The following is a 27,883-nucleotide window of genomic DNA, read 5'->3' on the forward strand; positions in this document are numbered from 1 at the left end:
ACCTGTAGGGTAAAACCGGACTCTCTTCCTTGGGATTGGCTGTTGCCATGGATACGCTTTGTGTAGAGTCTATGGGCGCTGTCTTACAACCAAGCCGAGGAATCTTGCTGCTGAGGGGTGAGCCGGGGCCTCAAGGCAGGGATTCCTGTTGGGGGAGGTGAGACAGCTGTGGGAACTCAGGTCGAGCCGGGACACTCTCTGCCTGGCCAGACTTCCAGGAAAGGGAGAGACCGCGGGTCGGGAGATGGCTGTGCGGCTCTAAGAAGCTCGAGGCTCCCTTGGGGAGCTCATTCAAAACTTAAAGAGATGCTTTGGCTAGATAGGGACATTCGATGGTTAGTCACTCACTGCTCCCCACAAACCATTCTTTCCTTCCTTCCTTCCCTTCTTGTCTCCCTCCTTTCCACCCATTCTTTTTCTGTCCTTCTTTCTTTCTTTCTTTCTTTTTTTTGGTAATATATAATTTATATGAACCTTATAAAGTAGATTTCTCTCCTTTTTCTTTACAGGGGTTGAAGGTTGGAGTTCCTTAAGCTTTTCTACTTTTGACAGCTTTAGTGAACTCCAAACGATTCGTTATCAAGTTAGAGCACTTTAATGCAGCCTATTTACAGTGAGACCCATCTGTGACTGCACGTCATATACAGTAACCACTAACTACAGGTGGCTACTGAGGGCTTGAAATGCAGCTAATCCTGAGATATGCTGCAGGTGTAAAACACACAACAGATTTCTAAGAATTACTGTCCAAAGAAAGAATATAAACTCTTTGCCATGATATTAATAATTAATTTTGTGCTCAAATACGTAATTGGACAGGGGTGATCTAATGAGCTAGTAGACGAATAGAGAGGGTCATGGTAAAGGAAATGACTCTTACCTCCACCATACTCTCCTGCCTCTCTTTCTACGTAAAGTTTATTATACCTGTGCATTTTGCTTTGTAGGCATAGAAAAAAAAAATCTAACTTTCCTTCTAATAAAGCCTTTTAAATGCACTTTGAGTTCCATTGCAGGATAATATTTTGCCCTGGTTCTGTTTGGAGTTTCATTTCATTTGTTTTCCTTTTCTTTTCTTTCCTTCTTATTTTATTTTATTTTTTATTTTTGAGTGAGTGAGGGAGAAGGTTGTCGGTAGAGTTGATTTTGAGATGATTGAATAGAGTGAAAGGAGGAATTAACGAAAGGGAAAGAGGATGGAAAGAAGGAATGAAGAAAAGAACAAGAAGATAGGTGGGAAGGTCAGGCTCTAGAGGAAAGAAAAAAAAAAGTTTAAAGTAGTGTCACGAAAAATAAAACGATAGCTGACTAGTATGTTTTCAAACCTTTTTTGGGATTAAGACCAACAGTGAAAAATAAAAAAAAACCCAGAACATTAATAAAAACACATATTACATTGCAACTCATGCATACATACATACATTTATATGTATTAATCACTGAAACAAAAATTTTATAAACAATTCTGATCTTTATTATATATAGTGCAATTATATAAACATATAAATCAAGAGTATTACGGTACAGTTACAGTTGATCATTTTGTAGTCAAATTTTGAAAAGAATGATTGAAGAGATAAAACAATGTTTGGTGTAACCATAAGAAGGTGTGATAAAATTTTGTTAAATTAAAACATGTTTAAATAAATATGTTGGATTGGTATGACAAATTAGAGAACACATAAGTTTTAGCGACATATTAGCCTCTTCATTTTTTAAAGCAGTTCTGTGCTTTATTATGAAGAATAATGGACGATGATGATGCAAAGCTCAAAGCAGAAATAGAAGCTGAATTGGATAAACTCAGCATTTCCTCCTTGGAAAAAGAGGACATTGAGAGTGATTCAAAATCAGAAACCCAGAGTGATGATAGTGATACAGTAAGTATTGCACTTTTGAGCCCTTTAACAGGAGTAGGCTTTTCAGGAGAAATATTACTTTCTTAGGATATTTTTATATACTTCTCATTTTTAGCAGCATTGTTATAAACAATTTATATAAATATAAATTATATTTAATATATATAGTCACCTATCTTCATAAAATTGGGATTATTATTATATATATTTTTATCCTGATTTTTGTTTTTACTTGTGAACATTTTAGCATGATTAAATTACATGGGAAGAAAAATGTATGTGAAATCTTTTGACATATCAAAATGGTTACTTTTGGGAATAAAACAAATTATCCTTTTATTTGTGTATTTTTACCAATGTTTATATGCTTACAGAGTTCATTCATGGATTTATTCATTTATACCAATATCCTTAATCCAACTGGAATTTATTTTCAGGAATGTTATGAAATGTAGAACTAATTTGAAAATCTCCTGCACATATTGAGCTAATTTTTCCAGTGTCTCTTGTTTAATAATCCACCTTTTCTCAATTGATTTGTCATTTGTCTTATTGATAGTTATTATCATCAATGTACATATGATCTATCCAAGGCTGTCTATTCTTTTCCATTACTTTGTTCATTATTTTCTTACTGTTGTATATTTTTAAATATTGAATGGATCAAATTCTTCACATTGTTTTATTATTTTCAGATCTTAACTAAGCTTTTTTTAAAAAAGAAAATTTTTTAAAGATTTCAGAACTTTGTATTTTATTAGGATTGCACTAAACCTACCCATTACATTTAGAGAAATTAATATTGTTACATTATTATGTCTTTTATCCAGAGCTAATTTAAATGAGACAAAAAAATCTGAAATTTTTATTTGAATATGAAATCTAACAGAATAATGGACTGTATTATGTTATACCTTTTTATATAAAGGAAGAAGAAAATTTTAAAGCCCTTCTATTTCAATTAAGATACCTCACTATTATTTATATCACTTAGAATCAATGTAAGTATTATTACCAGGGGAAAAAATTATTAACTAAGGATTTAAGATTATGAACTATATTTCCCAGGACATAACAACAATCTCTATAATCCAGGTCGTTTCATTTGAAATGCTTCTTAGTTAAACAAGAAATAGAAATCTCAATGCAGGACAGATGTCAGAAAAATAGAATTGATATTTTTGTCACTATTTTTAATACACTACTTTATCAGGACTCATTTTATGACATATAATTTTACATGCTTTTCTGTAGTACTAAGAGAAAGGTAATATTTTCTCATTATCTTCTGATGTTCATTCTCAAAACTAAACACTGAATTTCATTAGTTAGGATGGAGAAAATAAAGCTGGCTATAAATCCTAAATTCAACACATGAAAACACAGTATGGCAGACAATATTTATTTTAGTTAAATGAAAGCAGGTGCATATCATGTTCTTCTATATAGAAACATTTATATTGTTTCATTCATGCTATACTTGAAGTCCCTCAAGGAAGTGTTGTCATCATGTAGATATATGTAACTTCAAGATTATTATTAAAATTGTTCATAGATGCTTCAAGTATTTTGTTGTTATGAATATTATTTATTTGCATTATATTTTCTAACTAGTTATGGTGTTATTGGAGGAAGGAATTTAATTTTCACATTTTGCATATCAATATATTTAGCTATTTACAAATCGATTTATATAGGCTGTATTGATAGATATTTTATAACAGTTCACAAATGTGACTAAGTTTGTGTATGATAATCACAAAGCCAGTTTTGAATGGAATAAATAATTATATCAGGTATTAGTTTGACATTAAATATTTTGAAAAAATAATCTTGCAGCTTTGATTAATATTTGATACAATTTACTTGAAGTTGGAATTAATCTAAAAATATATACAACTATTGAGGGCATTCAAAAATAAACAGCCTCTAATAAAGTTAACAAAAGTGATGTGTAGGTAACTCTTTTCATTTGTTTTCTTAGAGTTTTCTAGAAATGCACAACCACCTGAAAATTAAAAGCAAACTTTAGCCAAATATATTTGTCTGAACTATGCTGCTTGTATGGAACCCTTTTATTTCATTTACATGTTTTGTTCACATTTTTGATGTGGAATGAAGCATCCAAAATTTGACACATAATTTTGATAATAAACACTTTCACAGTTTCTTGTATTATTAAAATTTTTAGGATTCGGTTGAATTACCAGAACCAGTTCTTCATTGTATTAACATCATAAAGAACAGGAGTAAAGCTGTTGAAGAGCTCATTCTTCAGGACCTGGAAGATACTGGTATTTTAAGTAAGTACTGTTTTCATCTGTCTGGCAGATAAGCTTTCTGTACATATGAACAAATTATAATTTAGTAAACTCAATTGCTTATAGTTCTTATCTCTTACTGTGCACATTTGTATACATTTAGTGTATTTCTAATATATCTACTGTATATTGGACTGTTGGGTTTAGTTCATTCATTTTTCTTTTTTTTTTTTACTATCTTTCTTAGGTCTTCAGTAAATACCATCAGCATTTTGTTTCCGCAGTTCTAATTAATGCCAGACATCCTTTTTATTTTATATTAAAGAAAATAAAACTAATCAATAGACTGTTTTAGCAGTATCAGTATATACATCATTTTTTGGGAAAAATATAATCATTTGATTGAAAAGCCCAACAGTATGTTTCTTGAACTGTGCCAATTTGCTTCTTGGAATTGTTGTAAGACTAATGGAAAAATCAAAGATTTAATTAGAATTAATCTTGGCTTGCTTTATAATGAGAAATGGCAGCATTCTAAATGTTCCACAAGACCTTTTTTGTTGAATAATATACCTATTTTTAAAAATGACTTAGACAAATATTTAATGGAAAAATATTCATGATATGTTAAAAGCTATTTTAAAATTAAACGGCATTTATGTAGGTATTAGTATAAATTAGAATGTAGATATTCATATTCATTCAACAAATATTGCTTTGTGATAGAATGTGTTCTAGTCACTGAGAATACCTCAGTGAACAAAACAGGCAAAGATTCTGCTCCTCTGTTTTAATGTTGCAGTGTAGGCAGACAGATAATAAACAAATATGCAATATTTCAATAGTGGTAACTGCTATGAAGGAAAAAAATGTAAGAAGATAGAGACTGGGGTTTGCTGTTTTAAATCGTCAGGGAAGGTCTCTATGACAAGGTCTCTATTTGAGCAATGACTTAATGAATGTAAAGCTGAGTCACATGATTATCTAAGAAGCCTGTATTCTGGAAAGAGGGAAGTATAAAGTCCCACTGAGTGGACTTAATGTTTGCAAAACAGCAAGTAAACGTTTCTAGTTTTATCTGAGAAAACAAGGGATTAGATGGTATAGGGCTCTTCTAAACCATTTTGTGGACTTTGGATTCTATTCTCAACATATAAAAATTTTTGAGTAAGCAATGACAGTATCTGAATTTTATTTGGAAACAATCATTCTGTTGACTGTGTAGAGAATATGCCTTGAGGTAGTCAAGCTACTACAAGACTATTGCAATAATATGTTAAGAGATGAGAGTGGTTTCAGTAGACATGAAAAAATATGGTCATATTCTGGAAATTGTTTTAAAGTGGAAAGAAAAGTATATATTGGTGGACTGGTACCAAATGAAGAGAGGAAGGTGGCTCCAAGATTTTTGTCCCGAACACCAGCATGAATTGCTATGTAAAGATTTACTGTATATTTTGACAGTGATTATCTATGGTTGGATTATGAGGAATGTTAATGACATGTTTTGTTTATTTTTACTAGGTTTAAACAATGAAAATATAAATACATTGACAGTTATACAGACTATTTATAGTCTAATTATGAAAAAGATAAAAGAAAACACAATTGTAGGAATTAGTTACATGAATTGTGATACAACTACAGTTACAGCAGTGGTTTAGAAAATTATGAGATCTTGTATATGACTCTAATGTAATGTAATCTAATCTGATCTCTAACAAGATCAAACAGATCAGAGCCTTATAAAAGATATTTGACAATCTCAATGAATAAAATAATTTTCCCAGAAAATTTAAATTAATTTAATTATTTAAAATGGTTAATTTAAATTATTTAAAATTATTAAATTTATATTAGTAGAATTAATTATTTTAAACATAAATTATTGATTTTAATTTATTAAATATTAAATTAATTGTTAAAATTATTAAATTTATTATAAGTTTATTCATTAAATTATTACTAATATGTATTATTTATTAAATTTGGATTTATTGAAATTTAATTTAAATTATCCTGTATAATAATATAATAATTTATATTATATATTCATTCTTACATAAATTATTTAATTTAAATTATTTGTTACATTATTTATTGCACAGGATGATAGTTTAAAATTAATTAATGATTTTTCAAGAAAAATTATCAAAATTATTTGAAAAAGTGAAAAACAATTAAATCAATAATATGGCAAAGAGGTGGAAAGAGACTTCTCAAATGTTGCTAAACTAGGAAAGATGTTAAACTAAATTCTTACAACCCATTAAGGAGCAAAAATACTTTATTTCTAAAAGCTATTATTTCAGATCAAAATTGTATAAGCATAGCACAAATAAAAGAAACTAGAAGCTAGTTTCATTTATGAATATAGATGTATTGATTGGGGTTCTCAGTTGTAGAAAACAGACCCTGTAGCTACTTTAGGCAGTAAGTTTTCTTTGTTTATTTTTATAAGGAGAGATGTTCTGAATATTTATTGCTGTGTTATGAATATAGATGTATTGATCGGGGTTCTCAGTTGTAGAGAACAGACACTAGCTACTTTATGGGCAGTAAAGTTTTTGTTTATTTTTATAAAGAGAGATGTTCTGAATATTTATTGCTGTGAAACAAAGTTAGAAAGTTAAAATAATTTATTATTATACCTTTTGGTTCTGTTGGTTGACTAGGCTAACTTGGACAGTTCTTGCTTGGGTTTTTCATGCACTTAAAGTCAGATGTTGATTAAGTCTGTAGTCATGTGAAGGCTTGACTAGATGAGAATTCCAAAATAGCTCATTAAAATGTCTGGCCATTGATGCCACCTGTTGACTGGAGAGTTCAGATGTGGCTTTCAACTGGAGGCCTCTCTCTGTGGCTTTCACTCCTCAGATCATATAGATTCTGAGAAGTGTTCTACAGCAAAATACCAAGAGACCAAGGTGGAACCTTGTAGGGCTTCTCATGATCTCTTCTCAGACATCATGCGTCATTTCTGCCACATCCTGATGGTCACACAGGGTCAGCCTGTGTCCTATGTGAGAGGGAACTAAACAGGGTATGTATACCAGTAGGTATGATTCTTTGGGAGAAACATCTTTGGGGACTATCTACTACAGTAAGTAACCGAATTATTAATAAGACTGAAAAAGCAGTCTCTAGCATAAACATCCAAGCTGAAGAACAAACCCCACACATATATCATAAAACTGGGCTTCATCAGAAGCTGCTGTCATACTTAAGAAGTTCAGAAACATTAATCCTCTACTATACACTCTTGTCTCCCAACTCTGAGCTCCCTCTACTACATTCTGGCTCATAGAAATAAAAATATCATCACCTGCCTCCCTTTAGACATAATATTTTATGAAAAAAAGAGTTATGTAAATATATTTATGAACATAAACTAAATTACTCTCAGAAATCTAGCTGCAAAGGTATCTGGATGATGTCATTTTTTTTTTTTTTCTTTTTGACCTCTCACAGAGGAAAGCTTGCCAGAAAGGTAGTGAAGAGGTGTTAAAAGAAAATCTATAATATCTGCCAAACTAGGTGTGAATAATCAGTTAGCCAGCAGAATGGTCCTCTGTAAAGTTAGTTTACTATTGGGAAACATTACCATGTTATAACATATAAATTGAAAGAAAGAAAATATAACTACATCTGCACACATAATTAAAAATTACAAAATTCAACAACTCATAAAATAAATTTAATTCCTCTTCATTTACATGGTAATAATTATAATTTTTAAATTAATATTTTTATTAAAATGTGTTCAATATCTTGTGCAAGGTCATGTCTGGTTTGTGGCAGATAAAGTTGAATTTTTGTTGATTTCTAATCAAGGTGCCATTGCACTATCAAGCAAGGCATGTTTCTTTATGCCTGGGAAATAAACTTCAGGCACGAGAATATGGAAAATGATAGAGTCAAAGCACTTTAGAAATTTATTGGTTTTATTTTTAGAATAAAGGGAGTAGATTTCCTCCATTGTTTATTCTTAATTATTTTTCTGTTATTTTGAGTTACTCTTACTGATCAACAATATACCCTGATAGAATTTGAGATTAAAAATTAAGAAAGGGTTTGAAATTTTGAGATGTTGTATTGTATTCTAATATTGGAAGTTATATATATATATTCTTTTTCTAGGCCATAGTTATGGAGCAGTTTCTGCTAATCGTATGCATTTAAGGACAGGACTATCAACTGAATATGAAGAAAGCTCAGAGCAATTAATTAAGGTATATATTCAATATTTGACTTAAAATATTCACGATTACAATTAGAAACTTTATCTCTTACACAAGATTGATAATTCACTGATTTAAATATTAAAAATTTAATCATTTTTAAGCAAATCATCTGTGGTTTTATGGTTTCCTCTGGCATATGATAAAAAACACTCAATTTTCAATCATTAAGAATATTAAAAGTGGTGGCCTGAGCCATTTATACCTGGCAATTTAATGTGCATGTCGATAAAATAGAACTGTATTACACAAATTTTGTTGTCTAAAAATTCTGAGGAAAATAAAGAATATATTCTAATTTGCTCTTCTTAGGAATGTACTATGTTCCAGCAGAGACTTTACAGAAAATTTAAATTTATAATACTTTATAGCAGTTTTCAGAAACAAATAAAAGAAAAACTTAGTTAAAAAATAAGAAGAGCCTTAACAGTTTAAGTTAAAATCCCACAAATGTATTTAAGAGAAAGTCTCTCCTAAAGATTCACTTCTTAGATTGATTTTTATCTCTTATTTTATCCAATTTTCTCTCCTTTTACCTATTTCTCCTCCCTAATGTGTTTAACATAATTTGAAAATTGCTTATATATCTCTTATTCTTTTTGAATGTTTTACTCTATTGAATTTTTTTGTAATACTTAAATTTGAAATATTAATTTTAAATTATTATACTGTTACTTCCTTGGAATACAAGGCCTGTATCTTTCCAACTAAAGTATGGTGAAAATATAATTATGGAAAATAATTGATATAAATGATGCATATATAATTTAGGTTAGAGAATAGTTCTCTTTTTCATCATGTAGAATATACAAAAAGTTTGTCTATGGGAATATATATATATATATATATATATTTTTTTTTTTTTTTTTTTTTCTTTTGAGACGGAGTCTTGCTTTGTCGCCCAGGCTGGAGTGCAGTGGCTGGATCTCAGCTCACTGCAAGCTGCGCCTCCCGGGTTTACACGATTCTCCTGCCTCAGCCTCCCAAGTAGCTGGGACTACAGGCGCCCGCCACCACGCCCCGCTAGTTTTTTGTATTTTTTCGTAGAGACGGGGTTTCGCCCTGTTAGCCAGGATGCTCTCCATCTCCTGACCTCGTGATCTGCCCACCTCGGCCTCCCAAAGTGCTGGGATTACAGGCGTGAGTCACGGCGCCCGGCATGTTACCCACATTTTGATTACTGTAGCTTTGTAGTAAGTTTTGAAATTGGGAAGTGTGAGTTACCCAACTTTGTTCTTTTTCAAGGTTGTTTTGGCTCTTCTGGATCCCTGGTTAATTCCGTATGAATTTGAAGATGTTTAACTTTCTTTGGGTTATATTTGTATAAATATGTTATTAATATGTGTTTCAAAATTGTCTGAAATTCCTAAAATTCTGATGTCTTAATAAATGTCAATAATAATTACAGTTATTTTGTCAAATTGTTATATACTACAGAAATAGCTGTATTTCTTTATCAATTGTGTCATAAACCGTGGCTGGAATAGTCAAGCCAAAAGTCTTTTGTCATCCACAGGCAATTATTGTCTTGGCCCGTCTTGGCCTCCCAAAGTACTGGGATTACAGGCTTGAGCCACCGCGCCCGGCCTAAAACAGAAATACATTAAAAGGAAAACATTAGTAGAAACATTTTGAAGTGATTGTCAAGCAGTTTAATTGAATATTGTGGAATAATATTAAATAATATTAAAGACTTATTAGAGTTCTGAAAAACATAAGGAGGGTTACTTACGCTTGCATGGCAAAACTTTTTTATTCATTGTAAAGAGAATAATTATCAATGTACTGCAGATTTGTATTTGAGAGAAATCTGAAGCACATTAAAATTCTTGGTATATACATGTAAATATTTAATGTATTATTAAAATGACAGCTTTACACTCTATCTTGATTTTTTTAATCATTAGTACTCATTTAACCTCTTAGATATTATCTGAAATAGAAAAAGAAGAATTTATGAGAAGTAAAACCAATTGTGCCCGTCCTGATTTTGTTCCTGAGCCTATTCTTCATGACTTGCCTATGGATGAACATGTTTTACCAGGTGGACTAAATCGCTCAATGATATGTTTGTTAATTTTTATATGATTAATTATAGTTATCTCAAAAAATTTGGACAGTTGTTTTTTGTTCTTTTAATATTTAGAAAAACAATTACAATGTTTGATTATTATTGTGCCTTTGCTATACTTATTAAATTACATATCATCATAGACTTTTATGCCTTCTAAATTTACTTGATTTAAATATTTTTTCCACATGTTCAGCTGATTGCAATAGATTTCACTATCCCTGACTTTATTTAGTACCTCTTAACTATCTCTTAACTATTTCTTAATGACACACACACACACACACACTCTCGTGGATTTTATTTTTTTATTTATTTATTTTTTTTTTGAGATGGAGTCTTGCTCTGTTGCCCAGGCTGGACTGCAGTGGCCGGATCTCAGCTCACTGCAAGCTCCGCCTCCCGGGTTTACGCCATTCTCCTGCCTCAGCCTCCCGAGCAGCTGGGACTACAGGCGCCCGCCACCTCGCCCGGCTAGATTTTTGTATTTTTTAGTAGAGACGGGGTTTCACCGTGTTAGCCAGGATGGTCTCGATCTCCTGACCTTGTGATCCGCCCGTCTCGGCCTCCCAAAGTGCTGGGATTACAGGCTTGAGCCACCGCGCCCGGCCGTGGATTTTATTTTTATATTAAGTTTTGTGAAATATTTTAAGTCAACTTATGTGACTTTATTCACTTCAGTGAAATTTCTATGTCTATTCAACAATGCAACAATTTCTATTGCTGCATATTCTCGCTTTGGGAATATGTTGGCATTTTTTTTTAATTTTAAAATTACTTTTATACTTTGAATTCGTTTTGACAGTTTTCATCTTACAAATAATGACGTTATTTTTCTTCATGAATCCAGATGATGCTGATATAAATTTTGGATACTGTGAAGTGGAAGAAAAATGTAGACAGTCTTTTGAGGCTTGGCAAGAGAAACAGAAGGAATTAGAAGATAAAGAGAAAGAAACTCTCAAAGCTCAGAGGGATAGAGAAGAAAAACAATTTCAAGAAGAAGAAGAAAAGCGACATTGCTGGATGAAACAATTTAAAGTTGAAAAGAAGAAATTAGAGAATATTCAGAAGGTATTTTGCTTTTGTTTTTCATATATTTTTTAAATCAGTAGCTACCTCTGAAGAATATCGATATTTGGATTGTGGTGCAGATTGAGCTTAATAGTATGACTTTTAATTACTCTCAGATAGAGGAAGAAATTGACTGTAAATTAACAGTATTTAATATGAGCTCCTTGATTAGTTTTTATTGAAATTCATTGGAAGTTCAGACACACTTTTGATCTTGGGGGCCGATGGAGTCTATGAAGTTTCAAGGGTCATCCTGGATAGTTTGAAATTTACAATATAAATTGTTGTTTTTCTTTATATGCTTCTAAACATTGGAAAAAGCAATGAAAAATTCTTGAGTATGCATTAACCTTGCTATGTGGTCTGGCATATGACATGTAAAACATATTTAAAAGTAGTTCAACCATTTAGGGACAGTCCGTGCCCCACCTTCGTAATTAAGCTACTTCCTTGAACTGGAAACTCTTTGGTGTGAAGTTTTGTACGTTTTTTTTTTTTTTTTTCTGTCGTATGTGTTGTTGGTGTTGTTTTCCCCCTAGGAGAGCCACACAATCAGGTCATAGTAGTGGTATATCGATATTGTGAAACTGGTGGATTTTAGGACCCTACTTGCAGGTCATCAGAACCTTAGAATATTTGGATAACAGGCATGACTGAATTCTCTATCTTTCATGATTAAAATTGATTTATACATTATCCAGAACTCGCTGGGTTTGAGTGTTGCATATAAAGAACATTAGCTTGTTCAGCATTTTTTTAGTCCTCCATGTTGAGTACATTTCATTTCTTACTGTGTGGAAAATAAACACACTAAAGGCTGGGCACGGTGGCTCACGCCTGTGATCCCAGCACTTTGGGAGGCCAAGATGGGTGGATCACGAGGTCAGGAGATTGAGACCATCCTGGCTAATATGGTGAAACCCCGTCTCTACTAAAAATACAAAAAAATAGCCTGGCGTGGTGGCGGGAGCCTGTAGTCCCAGCTACTTGGGAGGTTGAGGCAGGAGAATGGCGTGAACCCGGGAGATGGAGCTTGTAGTGAGCCAAGATCATGCCACTGCACTCCAGCCTGGGCGACAGAGCGAGACTCTGTATCAAAAAAAAAAAAAAAAAAAAGAAAAGAAACACATTAAAATAAATTGTAATAATGTAGAACCAGTTATGCCATGACTTTTTCTAATAGTAAGATATGAATCTTTAATTTTCCCTTAGTTACATTTTCTTTCCCATAGACCAGAATGACATAGTCATTTCTGAGATCAAAAGCTTTTTTAAAAAAAATCCAAAATAGGATTGAGTATAATGTAGATTATTGGAGTAGTATTTGTTGGTTTGTACTAAAATGCATAATTATTATTAAGTGTTAGTGGTATCTCTGATTTGAATCCTATTAAGCAAAGTTTTCATTTTTATTTGTTTTATAACCAAAATTTGCTGACTACCTTAAGGGCAAAGCATTCAGCTGTGGGCTTAGATGATGCAAAAGAGATCTAACACCAAATCCCACCTTCAAAGAATTATAACTTATTTTTTGAAACTAATTTGCAATTTATCATATAATTATGATTTAAGAAAATGCAATAATATTAGGTGTAACGAATTCCTAAATATGTCCTTCATTATGCCTTGAAACTTAAAAGTTTCCAATGGGACTAGCCCACAAGTTTATGACTGACTCTAAATATGTAATTTACTCTCTTTCAGTAGTTCTTTCCTGGATTGTTAGCTGCCTCTCCATTCCCCAAAATAGCAATCATAAATCTCTTAAGAATTACACTCAATTTTTCCGCCCTCATTATTGGTAAATAATCATATAACATTTTTTTTGCATCAAATACAAACTTTCTCTTTTAATTCCACAGCTATTTAGTATCAATATCTGTATTCATCCTTTTTTAAAATTATTACTGGCCTTCCCTCCTATCCCAGTAAGAAAGGTTTCTTCCTTCTGCCAAAGGTTAGCTTTTCCTCCTCTAGTTTATATTTTATCATTTTTCAACCTACACCTGCTTTTTCCATATGCTGAAACACTCCTATCATCTTCTTCCTTTTTTATTGTTTATAAGCATGTTCAATTTCCTCCCATCCTAAAAACAAAAGAAAAATCATGAGATCATTCGTATATTTTTCTTTAGCTGTTCTTTGATTGACTTTTTAAAGGTTGTGTATAATAGGCTTCTTAAAGAGTGGTTATTTATACTGTATCATTTTTTTCATTCTCATCCAATTCTAATCCTGCTAGGTTTTTTGCAGCATTACCACACTGAATGAAACTGTTCTTAAGGAAGATAACAAATGACTTCTATATATTATACTCACACATTTCTTTCAGCTGTTTTGGACTCTGTAGTATTTTATGCCAGCAAAAATTTGATGGTTGACCATTTTACTTTCCCTTGACTTCTGTAAGATCACATTGTATTGATTGTCTCACATCTTTGGCAATTACTAGTTGATATCCATTTTTGACTTCATTTTCTCTCTCTGTCCTTGTGTTTTCCATTATGTTGTTCCTGCATTGCTATAAAGAAAATGCCTGAGACTGGGTAATTTTTAAAAGTGGCACACACTTTTAAATGACCAGATCTAACGTGGACTCAGAGCAAACTCTCACTTATCACCAAGGGTATGGTCAAAGACCTTCATAAGGGACCTGCTCCCATGATCCAAACACCTCCCAGCAGGCCCCACCTCCAACACTGCGGAGTAGGGTTCAACCTGAGTTTTGGGTAGGAGCTAACAGCATGGATTCTATTTTTGTCCCTTTCTTTTCTTACTTCATACACCTTCTCTCTTGATAATTTCATCTTAATGAATTTCCTAATGTGTCCTTTGTTATATCTTGGAGCTTAAAACAAATGACCATTGATAACAAATCTACAATTGTATCAAAACAGGGTAGACTACATAACTCTCCTACAAAAACTGCATACTCAGAGAACTTTATGTATCTAAAACTGAATGCATTGTCTTGCTTTCTGAGTAGTTCTTCCCTGGGATTCTTAATTTTGATAAGCCACATTATCATCATTAGTCCAAGATAGAAAAATGAGGATAATGTTTTATTCTTCCTTCTTTTTTATTACTATCTTCCTTCCAATTATTGCATTAGCCATCTTCTCATCCATGTACTTTACAGCTCCTTTGTAGTTCAAGCTGCCTGAGGGTCTAACTTGGAATATTTACTATATTCTCTAATTGGTCTCCTTACCTTTGGTCTTACATTTCTCACACTTATCCATAGCACTGTCAGACAATTTTTTATTTAAAAGTATGTTACTTCCGTGCTTAAACCTCATAAAAAATTCCCATAGCTCATATAAGATAACGATCAAAGAACTTTTCCTAGCTCAAAATGCTTAATAAGTGCCAAAAATTGTTTCTCTTCTTGAAAACCTAGTGATTTCAAATACAGTCTTTTGCATGAAACCTTTCATGATCTAATTATCATGCCCATTATGATTTTTTATATTTTTTCCCTTGTAATAAACTTATTCGTCTAAATTTTGGGTAATGTGTAAATTTATGATAGTGTCTTCACGTTATCAGAAGAGTTTTTGAAGAAGGGGGTTGTATTTTACCGATCTTTGTTTATTCTGAGGAGTCTTATTGAATGTGTTGATAAAGAGTTATTGAAAGAAAACCATTACTTATTGAACTGATTTATGTAAATTAAATGGTATGGCATGGTGAGAAAACAATTGTAACACAAATCCCATTTTACAAATATTATTGTAATTTTTACCATGCCCAACAGTGTTTCAAGGCAATGTATTATATTCTGTGAATAAACATACTCAAATAAACACAGCAACTTTCCCAGGTTGCAAACTTCTTTCTGTTCTCAGAATGGAAACCCTAGGTATTATTTATGTGACACTTCAGTTTGAGATTAAAGTTGTTATCCCAGTACTAAAAATTGAAAGCCATTGGTTGGGTTGTCATCTTTAACTATTGTTTACAAATATAGGTTATGAGAATCATATATAATTAATATTTTTGATATTTGAGTATAGTCATATTTATTATTATCATATGTTCAGCAAGAACAGGACAAGATGAATGATGAACTCTATGAAGAAGAGAAAATTTGGAAAGAGAAATTTAAACAGCATGAGGTATCTATATGTTGTTTTTAATTAGCACATTAAACTTTCTTTATTTGAAATACATTACTATACTTGAAATGGTTATTTTTAGATAATACTGCCTAAGTAGTACAAGATTTTAGTTTATTACAGCATTAAAAATTTATTAATCCTCAGAAACACTTCTTGAAATATAATGTCTTGAAAATGAGTTAGCTGGTTTAGTGAGTGTTGTCCATATAAAATTGTAATTCTAACATTTCTTTTAAGGTTTGATGAAATGTACCATTTTGAATATTTATTTATGTTCAAAGATTGTTATGAAAGCTTACTCTTTTTCCTAAACACAATTAATTTTGTTTTGAATGTAAGATTATTCTGATTATACATTTATTGATGAAGTTTTAGTTTTTATTTACTCCATAGCTTTTATATACAATTATTTTAAGTAATTACAAATTTAAAGTAGATATCTCCCATAATCCTGTTATTTAGCTAAACATTATCATTTTTTTGTATTCCTTTCAAATCTTTTTAAAATTTATATAAATCCGCTCCTGCAAAAGTAGGTGCCTACTACACATTGTCAAATTAAAAAGCTGGTTAAGCATGTAAAGAGACAGAGTCATGTGAATGACAAGTGACAAAAAAAAGACAATAATAGCTCACCTGTAGATAATCTAAATGTTAAGTATAGTAGAGCTGTTAAAATACCTATAATGATCATCCAGTAGCAAAATACTTAGACAGGTGATGTGAAAAGAAAAACAACATCTGTAATGAAGTACCAACTATACATTCTAGGGTTTAAAAAATTCAGTATATAAAATTAAATTTCAGTGGGTAAATTTGATTGGACATAGCAGAGGAGACCATTAGTGAAATGAGACAGTTCAATAGAAAATATCCAAATTAAAGCACAGAGTAGAAGAAAAAAAATGAGAAAAGAAGAAAAGAGCACAAGGAATATGTGATACATGGTGAAAAGATATGAAATTTGTATTATATTTTAAAAGGAGAGGAGAGAGAGAATGGGGCAGAAGCAATGAAGTAAAGAGATAATGGTTAAAAAGGTTTCAAATTGTTTTTAAAAAATCAACCAGCATATTCAAAGATGAAAAATAATTTCCAAGTAGGATAAATACAAAGAGAATGCCACCTTGGAATAAATAGTACAATTACTGAAATTCAAAACCAAAGGAAAATAAAGTCTTAGAAGCATCTGGAGGATAAAAGACGCTTTACTTAAAAAGGAGTAACAGTAAAACAAATAGCCATCTTTAAGTAAAATGATGAAGAAACAAGACGGTTCAAAAAACACAAGTATTCAATGATAATGGTTTCTTTATTAGTGTTCTTTGAATCCTGACTCTTCTGCCAATTTCTGGACTCAATTTTTAATTTCCTGGAGTATACACTTAAATCTTTTCTTTTCTTTTCTTTTCTTTCTTTTTTTTTTTTTTTTTGAGACGGAGTCTCGCTCTGCCACCCAGGCTGGAGTGCAGTGGCCAGATCTCAGCTCACTGCAAGCTCCGCCTCCCGGGTTTACGCCATTCTCCCGCCTCAGCCTCCCGAGTAGCTGGGACTACAGGCGCCCGCCACCTCGCCCGGCTAGTTTCTTTTGTATTTTTTTAGTAGAGACGGGGTTTCACCGTGTTAGCCAGGATGGTCTCGATCTGCTGACCTCGTGATCCGCCCGTCTCGGCCTCCCAAAGTGCTGGGATTACAGGCTTGAGCCACCGCGCCCAGCGACACTTTCAAAAAATGTTTTTGGATGCTAGATTTTCTCAATCTTTGTTTGCATATTTGAAAATATTTTTAGTTTGCTTTCAAAAATGGTCAATTTCTTTGGGTGTAGAATACAGGTTTATACCACTTTTAACAATGTAAAGGGCCGGGCGCGGTGGCTCAAGCCTGTAATCCCAGCACTTTGGGAGGCCGAGGCGGGCGGATCACAAGGTCAGGAGATCGAGACCACAGTGAAACCCCGTCTCTACTAAAAATACAAAAAATTAAATTAGCCGGGCGCGGTGGCGGGCGCCAGTAGTCCCAGCTACTCAGGAGGCTGAGGCAGGAGAATGGCGGGAACCCGGGAGGCGGAGCTTGCAGTGAGCCGAGATCGCGCCACTGCACTCCAGCCTGGGCAACAGCGTGAGACTCCGTCTCAAAAACAAAACAAAACAAAACAAAAAAAACAATGTAAAGATATGACTTCATTGCATATTTATTTATTTTTGCCTATGCTATCTATGATTGCAAATTTGATGCCTTTTCCTTACATTCTTTTGAAGCTTTAGGATTTTTCACTTTATACATTCATCCACACATATTTACTGGTTTTCTACTAGGTCAGGCACTTCTCTGAGTGTTTAAGATATGGCAGTACATAAAACTGAAAATAATCCCTACTTTCAAATGTGATACACAATTCCCAAGGAGGAGAGATACAAAGAAAATCACACCTTGGAATTAGATAATACTATTCAAATTCAAGACAAAGGAAAAATAAAGTGTTGGAAGCATCCAGAGGAAAAAAGACATATTACCTAAAAAGGAGCACAGTAAAACTAACAGCTGACATTCTTTAGAGTTCTGAAATATTGCTAGCATCTATCTAAGTGTGTTGTGTATGTGTGCATGCAATGTTCGGTCTTTCTCCTATGGCTTTTTGTTGTTGTTTTTAAGAAAATGTATTTTTCTATTATTTTCTTCCCTTCAGTTTTTCTCAGTTCTTTATTCAGGAACTCCTGAATAAAGAGTTCTTTATTCAGGAACTCCTAATAGTCATGTGTTGGAGTTTCTGTGTTAATCTTCTTTACCTCTGACATATCATTTTTATCTTTGTTATTATTTGTTGTTGGGGGAAAACATCTAATTTTGAATGTTTTTTTAAGTAATCAGCTGTCCAGCCATTCTATTTTGATTATTTAAGTGAGTTGTTTTTATTTGAACACTTGAAATATGAGGTTATTCCTGTTTAAATATTTTTTCTAAAATATCTTTCTTTAAATTTTTATCTAGTTTATTTAATAGTTCGATTTTCTCAGAAATTGGTTCTTCCTTCTGCTGATTAAAATATAGTCTCATATCCTTTTTGTTAGTTTCCCGTAGATATTTTCTTAATTTTGTTGATCTGCTTACTTTTGGTTTAGGACTCTAGTAAAAATAATATTTTCTCACCTAACTCTAAATATTTCATTAAATACAGTAGTATGTGGTTATCAACTATTTTGGTCATTGAGAAGGGGTAAGATATGTGAGTAGGCTGGTTCTGGATATTGTTTTTATGTAGGGACTATCTGACTTTCTTGGTATCATAAGTTTCACAAAATAATTCCTGTTTTTGCAGTCTCAGTACTAGCTGAGTCTTCTTGATCGGAACTCTCATTCCAGAAAGTTTGAAGTCCTTTATTTCTATGTGGTTTTTAGCCTGTGGTTTCCCTTTGTTGTTGTTGTTGTTTGTTTGCTTATTCTATGTCTTTCTGATTTTATGTTTTCTATCTTCAAGGAAATCTCCAATTTATATCTGGGTGGCTTAGAATACATATAACATTAGAGTATCAACTTAACAACATGATTCAATCTCCTAAATATTAAAAAAGTGTACCCTTTAAGATAAATGACTTTAGTTTCTCTAAATAAATTTTATAAAAACTTTATTAAGATGTCAGTTTTAGTATTTGTTTTCAATCTATATTTCAGATGACATTTTAGTAACATCTCATGTTTAGTTTATGCTGACTACCATGTGTCTTACTTTGTTTTAGGAGTATATTAGAAACTTGCATTTACAAATGGAAGAAGAAAGGACAAGATTTAAAGACCAACAGGAAAAAGAAAAAAATTGTTTGTTAAAACAGCAGAATAATGCAGCTGTTAAAATTCAGGCTAAATATAAAGCATTTGTAGCCTATCAAAAATATGGCCCAATTATTAAAGAGCAAGTTGAAAGTAGGAAAAGGAAAGCACAAGAGTGGGAGGAAATGGAAGCAAAAATACGACAGAAGGAGGAAGAAAATCGAAAAAGATTAGAGGAAGAACAAAGGATAAAAGAAGAGAGAAAAAAGCAAAAGGAAGAGGAAAGGAAAAGGAGAGAAAAAGAGTATGAAGACAAAAAGAATATTATGAAACAAGAAAGAAAGCAACTAATAATCAAGGAAAAAATAAGATTAAGAGAAGATGCAAGTCAACAGCTAATAATAAGTAGTGCATTAAAGAAGAGAGGATATAATAACAAACATTTAAGTCTTGAAGATATTTCAAATGATAAGGGTGATATAGCCAAAAATCTAGTGGATGAAAATTTAAAGAAGCAGGAAGATGTTCTCCTTTGGCTAGCTGAGGAATCAAATATGAAAGAAAATATAGATAGACAGACTATATTAAAAGAATCAATACAAGTACAATTAAAAGAATCTGTATCAAGCCAAACAATTCTGGCAGATTTTAAAATGGAAGACAAAAATGAAAACCTAGCAAAAAAGCAATGTTCAGAAGAATGGGTCAAGCAAGAAAGAAAATATGAAAATGCAGATAACAAAACTGAATTGGGAGACTCTGATCTAAAAGAAAATCTGAAAGAACAGTTTCCACTGCAAGAATTAAAGTCTGATGCAGAAAAAGAAGAAATCATGAAACATGTCATAAATGAGAATATGGGACCAAAAACCCAGATAATATTAGAACATAACCAAGAAATCAATGAAGTGAAAACCAATGAAACACAGAAAATAATCAAAGATAATCAGCAGAAAAAGATACAAAAAGTAGAAAAAGAAGAGATACAAGAACAGAATGGATTATTATACAAAGATAAGGATACTTTAATTATTTCAGTGAAACAAAAATCACTCTCACTAACATCAGAAAATTCTGAAGATGTAGGAGAAAACGTAATATTACAAGAAAAAGAAATTTATTCAAAAGTCAAGGAAATTGAGGAGAACCCTAAAGACAGTGCTTGGAATAGTGGCATTGTGATTTTTAACACAACTGATCCCATGATAAATGAAGACAAAAGAAATGACCAAGATTATGTGTTAGGTAGACATGCTCCTTGTGAAGACTTGAGTGACTATAATGCAGAAAGCTCCATGGTATCTAAAGAAGTAAACTCTCTTAAATCTGAGATTAGAAAAATTTCAGAAAAATGCCCTGAAAATGGACCTGAACCTGAAAGCATGACCTGCTCTGTACCAGAGTCAACCCTTCTATATTCTATTGAAGAAAAGAGACTAGCCTGGATAAAATCATTTAAACCTTGGCTTGAAATTTTCAAGCAAAATCAACAAAAGAAAATTGTTAGAAGAAAGAGACATGTGAAATGCCCAGCCAACATGACACCTGCTTTGAATAAACTGGAAATTCTTCAATGTGGCCCTTGGGATACTTTACAGCAGGTATTTCTAATTTTATGATACTTTTTCATATTTAATTGCAATTAGCTCTTTAAAATGTAACTTTTCAGATCTTAGAAAAAGAAATATTTTGTATACAAGAATTGTCTCTCTTGTTTAATAAATTTATGAATGAAGTATTACCCCATTTGGGAGGGAATATATCTCAACTAAAATAGTTCAAGGCATCTTCCCTAAGTGACAGTCTATAAACAGCTTTGATTTATATTTTTTAATATCTTGAAGCCTATGTTCAAGAGCCCTACAGTCATTATTTAAACCTCTAAGAATGGAAGCATACAGAAAGTTAGGGTTAGAATTATAGTAGGAAACTCCTAAGTAAACAGAAGTTTGCTTTAGACTTGAGCCACGACACCACCTAGTGGTTCCTTTTGGAATAAAGTGGATTCCCGGTGCATGACCACTGTTGTGAAAGAAGGGCTTGCATGATAGCAGACCCTAGAACTCCTATCTAGAAACAATTATTTAGTTGTGTGCTATTTAAAGGTGGTGCCTGTATGTCTGAAATGTAAAATAGTTGTCATCAAATGTTACTAATTTTATATGGTTATGGAGAACATTGTTTCAACCAAAATTAAGACACAGAAACTAACAAACGTATGGAAAAAGGGAAAATATTTTAAACAGTGTAACACTAGAAAGGACTTATGATTAAAATACATATATTTATCTAAGGCCTGAAAGTCAAATATATTCCATAAAGTTTATTTAGTTTCTTGATAGACTTTCTTGCTAGACAGATGTCTAGGAAAAGGAACAATCATATTAATAGGTAAACATTATTTTGTTTATTCACTCAGCAAATATTCATCTATCCAATAAGATGATCAATATTTATTGGTGGACTAAATAAAAACAAAGAAAACTCAGTCTTTTCCTTTACGGAGCTTAAACAAATAGATACACACATAAATACATTATGGATCTTGAGAATTGCTGTAAATAAGACTTCAGAGTATCCTGTGAGAGAATAATAAAATAGTGGGATTTTGAAGAGATTTGTGGTATATGAAATAGCAATATAAGAGATGAGAACTGGGACATACACTTTTAAGTGTCTTTTATTTCCTAGGTAATGTATTTGCCACATCTATCAGGTCTGTAGAGCTACATATAGAATCTCTCATCTGCTCTTCCCTAATTTTTTCCTTGGGCATGTTATCTCTGGAATCATGTTTTAGCACTTTTCTTTCTCTAACATATTGCTGCAGGCCTTCCAATATGATAACATTAGCAATTATTTAATTTTCCTCATGAATATCTGTTACAGCTAGGCACGAGTGATGGCTTCATGCCTACAGTGTACTTGCTTCAAAAGTGAAAATGAAGTTATAGAAACAGTAGTGTTCCTCCCTTTTCTTGTAGGTATCTGTTGTGTCCAATGAGAAGGAAGTTAAGGTGTGTGAATCTCTTTCTCCTTGGCATTTCTTCTCCAGCTCCCTCTCTGTTCCTTCTTTCAAACGCTTGTCAATTTACATAAAATGATAATTAACTTTCTTTTACTTTTCAGAGCAAGGCCTGACAAACTATTAAAATCTATAGAATACCTGAAGATTTGTTGAAATGTGGATTCTGATTCAATAGGTCTGGTGATCCACCCATCCTCCATTCTTGCAATGATTCTAAATGATGATGTTGGTGCTGGTGAATGGACTAATCTGAGTAGCAGTGTTCTAAAGGGCACCATAATCCTCTCATCACTTCTTAAAGCAACTATCTCAAGCTTTTAATTTGGCTTTGAAGCATCAAATAGACAGTATAAAGATGAAAAATACACGTGAATGTGCCATATAGATGCCAAAGTGTTAAGAAAATATCCCTTTTGTGGCCGGCCGCGGTGGCTCACGCCTGTAATCCCAGCACTTTGGGAGGCCGAGGCGGGCGGATCACAAGGTCAGGAGATCGAGACCACGGTGAAACCCCGTCTCTACTAAAAATACAAAAAATTAGCTGGGCGCGGTAGTGGGCGCCTGTAGTCCCAGCTACTCAGGAGGCTGAGGCAGGAGAATGGCGTGAACCCGGGAGGCGAAGCTTGCAGTGAGCCGAGATCGCGCCACTGTATTCCAGCCTGGGGGACACAGCGAGACTCCGTCTCAAAAAAAAAAAAAAAAAAAAGAAAAGAAAATGTCCCTTTTGTTACCAGACAACTCCTGTAAAGAATCTGTTCCGTAGATAGCTTACTATGGTGCCTTTATTCACCACTGTTACTACTGATCCATGGCTCACTTTCTTTTTGACCTTCTGATCTTTTAGCTTCAGATCTCTGTCCTTATCTTGACCGCTCACCGCCATCCTTGGGATGTCCTTCTGGAGATAAGCTTAGAATAAGTTTATTGTCTCCCAGTAATGCATTCATTTTGCTTACATTAATCTCTTACTTTGAGACTTCAAGACATACTTCTTTACACATTGTTCATACTTCTTTACACATTGCCAGGCAAATAAAGATACTCCTCAAGTTACAATGAAGTTACATCCAGAAAAACCAACATAGCTTACAACTGGGCAAAATCATCCGGTAACATGGTACACTGTAGGATATTTGTTGTTTACCCTTATGATCGTGTGGCTGACTGGAAGCTGCAGCTCCCTAGCATTGCCTGACATTGTGAGAGATTATCATACTTTATATTGCTAGCTTGGGAAAAGATCAAAATTCAAAATTTGAAGTATGGTTTCAACTAAATGTCTATTGATCTCACACCATCATAAAATTTTTTTAAAATTCTGTGTTAAACAATCTTACAGGAACTATCTGTAATGACTTTCATTACCTGATTATAGGATTGATGGGTGGGGGGATGAATACATGGATGAATACAGAATTCCAATAGAAATATCTAATGTAGATGACAGGTTGATGGGTGCAGCAAACCACCATGGCACAGGGCACGTGTATACCTGTGTAACAAAACTGCACGTTCTGCACATGTATCTCATGTATACATGTAACCTAAAGTATAATAATAAAAAAAAAGAACTGCAATTGAATGTTAATCTTATCTCCTCATATTACCAGTTTCACAGTTTAGATAAAGTATATTGACTGAAGAGGAAATTAATGTAAAATTATTGAAGTGTAGTTTATTAGACTACTAAGTTCTATGTTAAGACTATTTCTAATTTTATTTCTGCCATTTACTGGCTGTGTCACCTTATGCAAGTGCTTGACCTGTATGAGCCTCAGTTTTGTCTTTCACAAACTGGAAGAGCAATATCTATTTTTTTTTTTTTTTTTGAGACGGAGTCTCGCTCTGCCGCCCAGGCTGGAGTGCAGTGGCCGGATCTCAGCTCACTGCAAGCTCCGCCTCCCGGGTTCACGCCATTCTCCTGCCTCAGCCTCCCGAGTAGTTGGGACTACAGGCGCCCGCCACCTTGCCCGGCTAGTTTTTTGTATTTTTTAGTAGAGACGGGGTTTCACCGTGTTAGCCAGGATGGTCTCGATCTCCTGACCTCGTGATCCGCCCGTCTCGGCCTCCCAAAGTGCTGGGATTACAGGCTTGAGCCACCGCGCCCGGCCCAGAGCAATATCTATGATACAGGATCGTTGAATTTTAAAATGCTGTATGTAATGAACATGGCCCAGGACTTCTAATATCACTTGTTAAATGTGGGTCTCAAGCAAGCAAAGAGAAGGACAAATGGATTGTTTTTGAGGGCTGCTTAATAGCTTGTTTCATCAAAAAAGTTATAAAGTTGAAAATACTAGACCATTGGGTTATATACAGTAATATCTCAGAAGGGAAGACTAAAGAGCAATAATTATAGGTAATGAATATATTTTTATTTTAAATTTTTAAATGTTTTAACTATTTTCTCTTTTATTTTTCGCAGTTTGCTACTAATGGTAACTTGTGTTAAGTAATAACTACCACATAAAAGGGCATTGAGCTTAAGGATTTTTAAATATTGCTTTATATCATACATGCATAATAATATTTTAGATGCTTAGTAACTTTTAGATCAAGAAGTCTCACTTCTCTTATACAAAGTAAATTGTGATGAACTGCTATTGGAATGATACATGACTTACCTGAAATTATTTTGTAGCTGTTCTATTCAAGCCACTAGTCAAACATTGGACTCAGTCCCTTTGCAGCTGATTTTTAAAACAATATTATTTTTCTCTGCCAAATAGATTTGAGTTTGGACCACTGAACAAATATTCTGAAAAAGTTAAAAAAAAAAAAAAAGACTTGTTGCTTGCATTACTTTTGTAATTACATTTACCATAGATAACTGACACTTCTTAGGTTGAACTCAAGAATAATTGAGAATAAAATCTCTAAAAAGTATATTGCTGTGTTAGGGAATTTTATGTCCAATGGGCCATAAAGGATTTGGGAAAATACAGATGATTAAGTAGAAAATTGATTTGGAATCTGTTATTAAAATATAATGAGTGTTTCATAGCTTCTATAGGTGGAATAGTTCATTCTCAAGTCATGAGAGTCTGAAAGTATAACTTTTTCAAATGTTTTTACATAATTCATTATAAGAAAAAGGAAGTGTGAGTGCTATAAATACAGTTGAGTTTTGCCACAGGCTAGGGAAGTTCATTCATTTATTTATTTAAGAAACATTTACCCAAAACCCATTGTGCTCCAATTGCTGTTTTTCAAGTTGACCGTACAGTAATGAACACATATGATTACTAATTCTATATTGACCTTAATTTTGAAGCATAAAGTGGTTTTATATATGTGGCGCTTGTCTCTATAATTAATTAATACAAAATTAATTAATACAAAAATTAATACAAAATTAATACAAAAATTTATTTTGATCTCATATATTTGGAAAAAATCTGTGGTAGAGTAGGGAATATATCGCTATACTATAAAGATTTTTTAAAATATTCAATGAAAAGGGCTTCAATTAAAGGAGAAAATATGAAGCTCCTCATATTCAAAAATAAATACCACTAACAGGGATACTGTAACAGAATAGATAATAAGATTAAAGGACAGAAATTGCCAAATCATAAATAACTAGAACTTAATTGTGGTTGTATATTTGTTTGCAAGCAACATGTTACTAAATCACGCTGAATAATATAAATTATAATGTTGAGTAGCATTTGTTACTATACAGCTGTAGTTGTTGAATTTTCAATTTTTAAGTGCTCAATTCTAAATAATGTTTTCATTTTTAGTGTAGAGCCAGTTTTCCAATTACAGAATTTATATCCGTTTGTTACAGATTAACTAGGCAGTACATAGAATTTATCTCCATACAAATTGATGAGTACATTTTCTTTCTGAAAAAAATATTAAAAATAAATTTGTTTCAAAATTGCTTTAGATTATGAATAATTCCTAAAATGATTTTGAAACTAGAAGTCTTATTTATCTGAAGGTTTTTTTGTTTTTTTTTTTTGAGACAGGAGTCTCGCTCTGTCGCCCAGGCTGGAGTGCAGTGGCGCGATCTCGGCTCACTGCAAGCTCCGCCTCCCGGGTTTACGCCATTCTCCTGCCTCAGCCTCCTGAGTGGCTGGGACTATAGGCGCCCGCCACCGCCGCCGGCTATTTTTTTGTATTTTTAGTAGAGACGGGGTTTCACCGTGGTCTCGATCTCCTGACCTTGTGATCCGCCCGCCTCGGCCTCCCAAAGTGCTGGGATTACAGGCGTGAGCCACCACGCCTGGCCTATGACTTCCAGTTTTATCTATGTTGTTGCAAATGACAGAATCTCATTGTTTTTGATGGCTGAATAGTACTCATGGTGTATATGTCCTATTTTTCTTTATTCATTTCTCTGTTGATGAACACTTAGGTTGCTACTAAATCTTGGCTATTGTGCAGAGTACTGCCGTAAACTTGAGGATACAGATGACTCTTCAATATACTGATTTGGTTTCTTTCGGATATATATCTAGCAGTGGTATTGCTGGAACATATGGTAGCTCAGTTTTTTGAGGAATCTCCAAACTGTTCTCCACAGTGGCTGTACTTATTCACATTCCCACCAACAGTGTAGGAGGGTTCCCTTTTCTCCACATCCTCTCCAGCATTTGCCTGACTTCTGCACATAAGCCATTTTAACTGGGGTGAATTGATACCTCATTGTCGTTTTGATTTACATTTATCTGAGGATCAGTGATGTTGAGCACGTTTTCATATGACTGTTTGCCATTTGTATGTTTTTTTGAGAAATATCTATTCAGATCTTTTGCCCATTTTTCAATTGGATTATGAGACTTTTCCTATTGAGTTGTTTGAGCTTCTTATATATTCCGGTTACTAATCCCTTGTCAGATGGATAGTTTGCAAGTATTATTCCCTTTCTGTGGACTGTCTCTCCACTTTATTGATTGTTTCCTTTGCTGTGCAGAAGCTTTGTAACTTGATGCAATTCCATTTGTCCATTTTTGCTTTGGTTGCCTGTGCTTGTAGGGTATTACTCAGGAAATACTTGCCCAGTCCTATGTCCTGGAGAGTTTCCCCAATTAAAAAAAAAAATATATATATAATCAGTGTCATAGTTTGGGGTCTTAGATTTAAGTATGTTTAATCTATTTTGACTTGATTTTTGTGTGTATTAAGAGATGGGGGTCTAGTTTCATTTTTCTGCATATGGATATCCAGTGTTTTCCAGCACCATTTATTGAATAGACTGTCCTTTCTCTAATGTATGGTCTTGGCACCTTTGTCGAAAATGAGCTCACTGTAGATGTATAAATTTGTTTTCGGGTTCTCTGTGCTGTTTCATTTGTCTGTGTGTCTGTTTTATGCCAGTACCATGCTGTTTTGGTTACTGTAGCTATATAGTATAATTTGAAGTCCATACCACTTTAAAAATCAAAAATTGGCGAAAAAACAGAGAATGAGCTAATACGTGATTATGTTGTTGCATTTATGTATCTTACCTTT

The 27,883-nt window shown here is 33.1% G+C and overlaps 1 protein-coding gene across 7 annotated transcripts in view; it reads left to right on the top strand.

Moving 5' to 3' along the window:
* Positions 1-62: 62 nt before the first annotated feature.
* Positions 63-27,883, top strand: part of LRRIQ1 (leucine rich repeats and IQ motif containing 1) — a 232,753-nt gene continuing 204,932 nt past the window's right edge. For 4 of the 7 annotated variants that reach the window (XR_012419763.1, XM_015431285.4, XM_074005920.1 and 1 more), the window contains exons 1-8: positions 63-117; positions 1,722-1,880; positions 4,051-4,162; positions 8,261-8,352; positions 10,288-10,405; positions 11,283-11,506; positions 15,550-15,624; positions 19,362-20,993. Coding sequence is in view for 5 of the 7 variants with exons in the window: in XM_015431285.4 (XP_015286771.3) it covers positions 1,749-1,880; positions 4,051-4,162; positions 8,261-8,352; positions 10,288-10,405; positions 11,283-11,506; positions 15,550-15,624; positions 19,362-20,993 (2,385 nt within the window). In the remaining 2 variants the exon portion in view is untranslated. The remainder of the gene's footprint in view (positions 118-1,721; positions 1,881-4,050; positions 4,163-8,260; positions 8,353-10,287; positions 10,406-11,282; positions 11,507-15,549; positions 15,625-19,361; positions 20,994-27,883) is intronic. The other 3 variants (XM_015431286.4, XM_015431287.4, XR_012419764.1) reach the window with 3 other exon arrangements.

Source organism: Macaca fascicularis, chromosome 11 (genome assembly GCF_037993035.2).
Source record: "Macaca fascicularis isolate 582-1 chromosome 11, T2T-MFA8v1.1".
In the NCBI taxonomy this organism is placed as follows: Eukaryota; Metazoa; Chordata; class Mammalia; order Primates; family Cercopithecidae; genus Macaca; species Macaca fascicularis.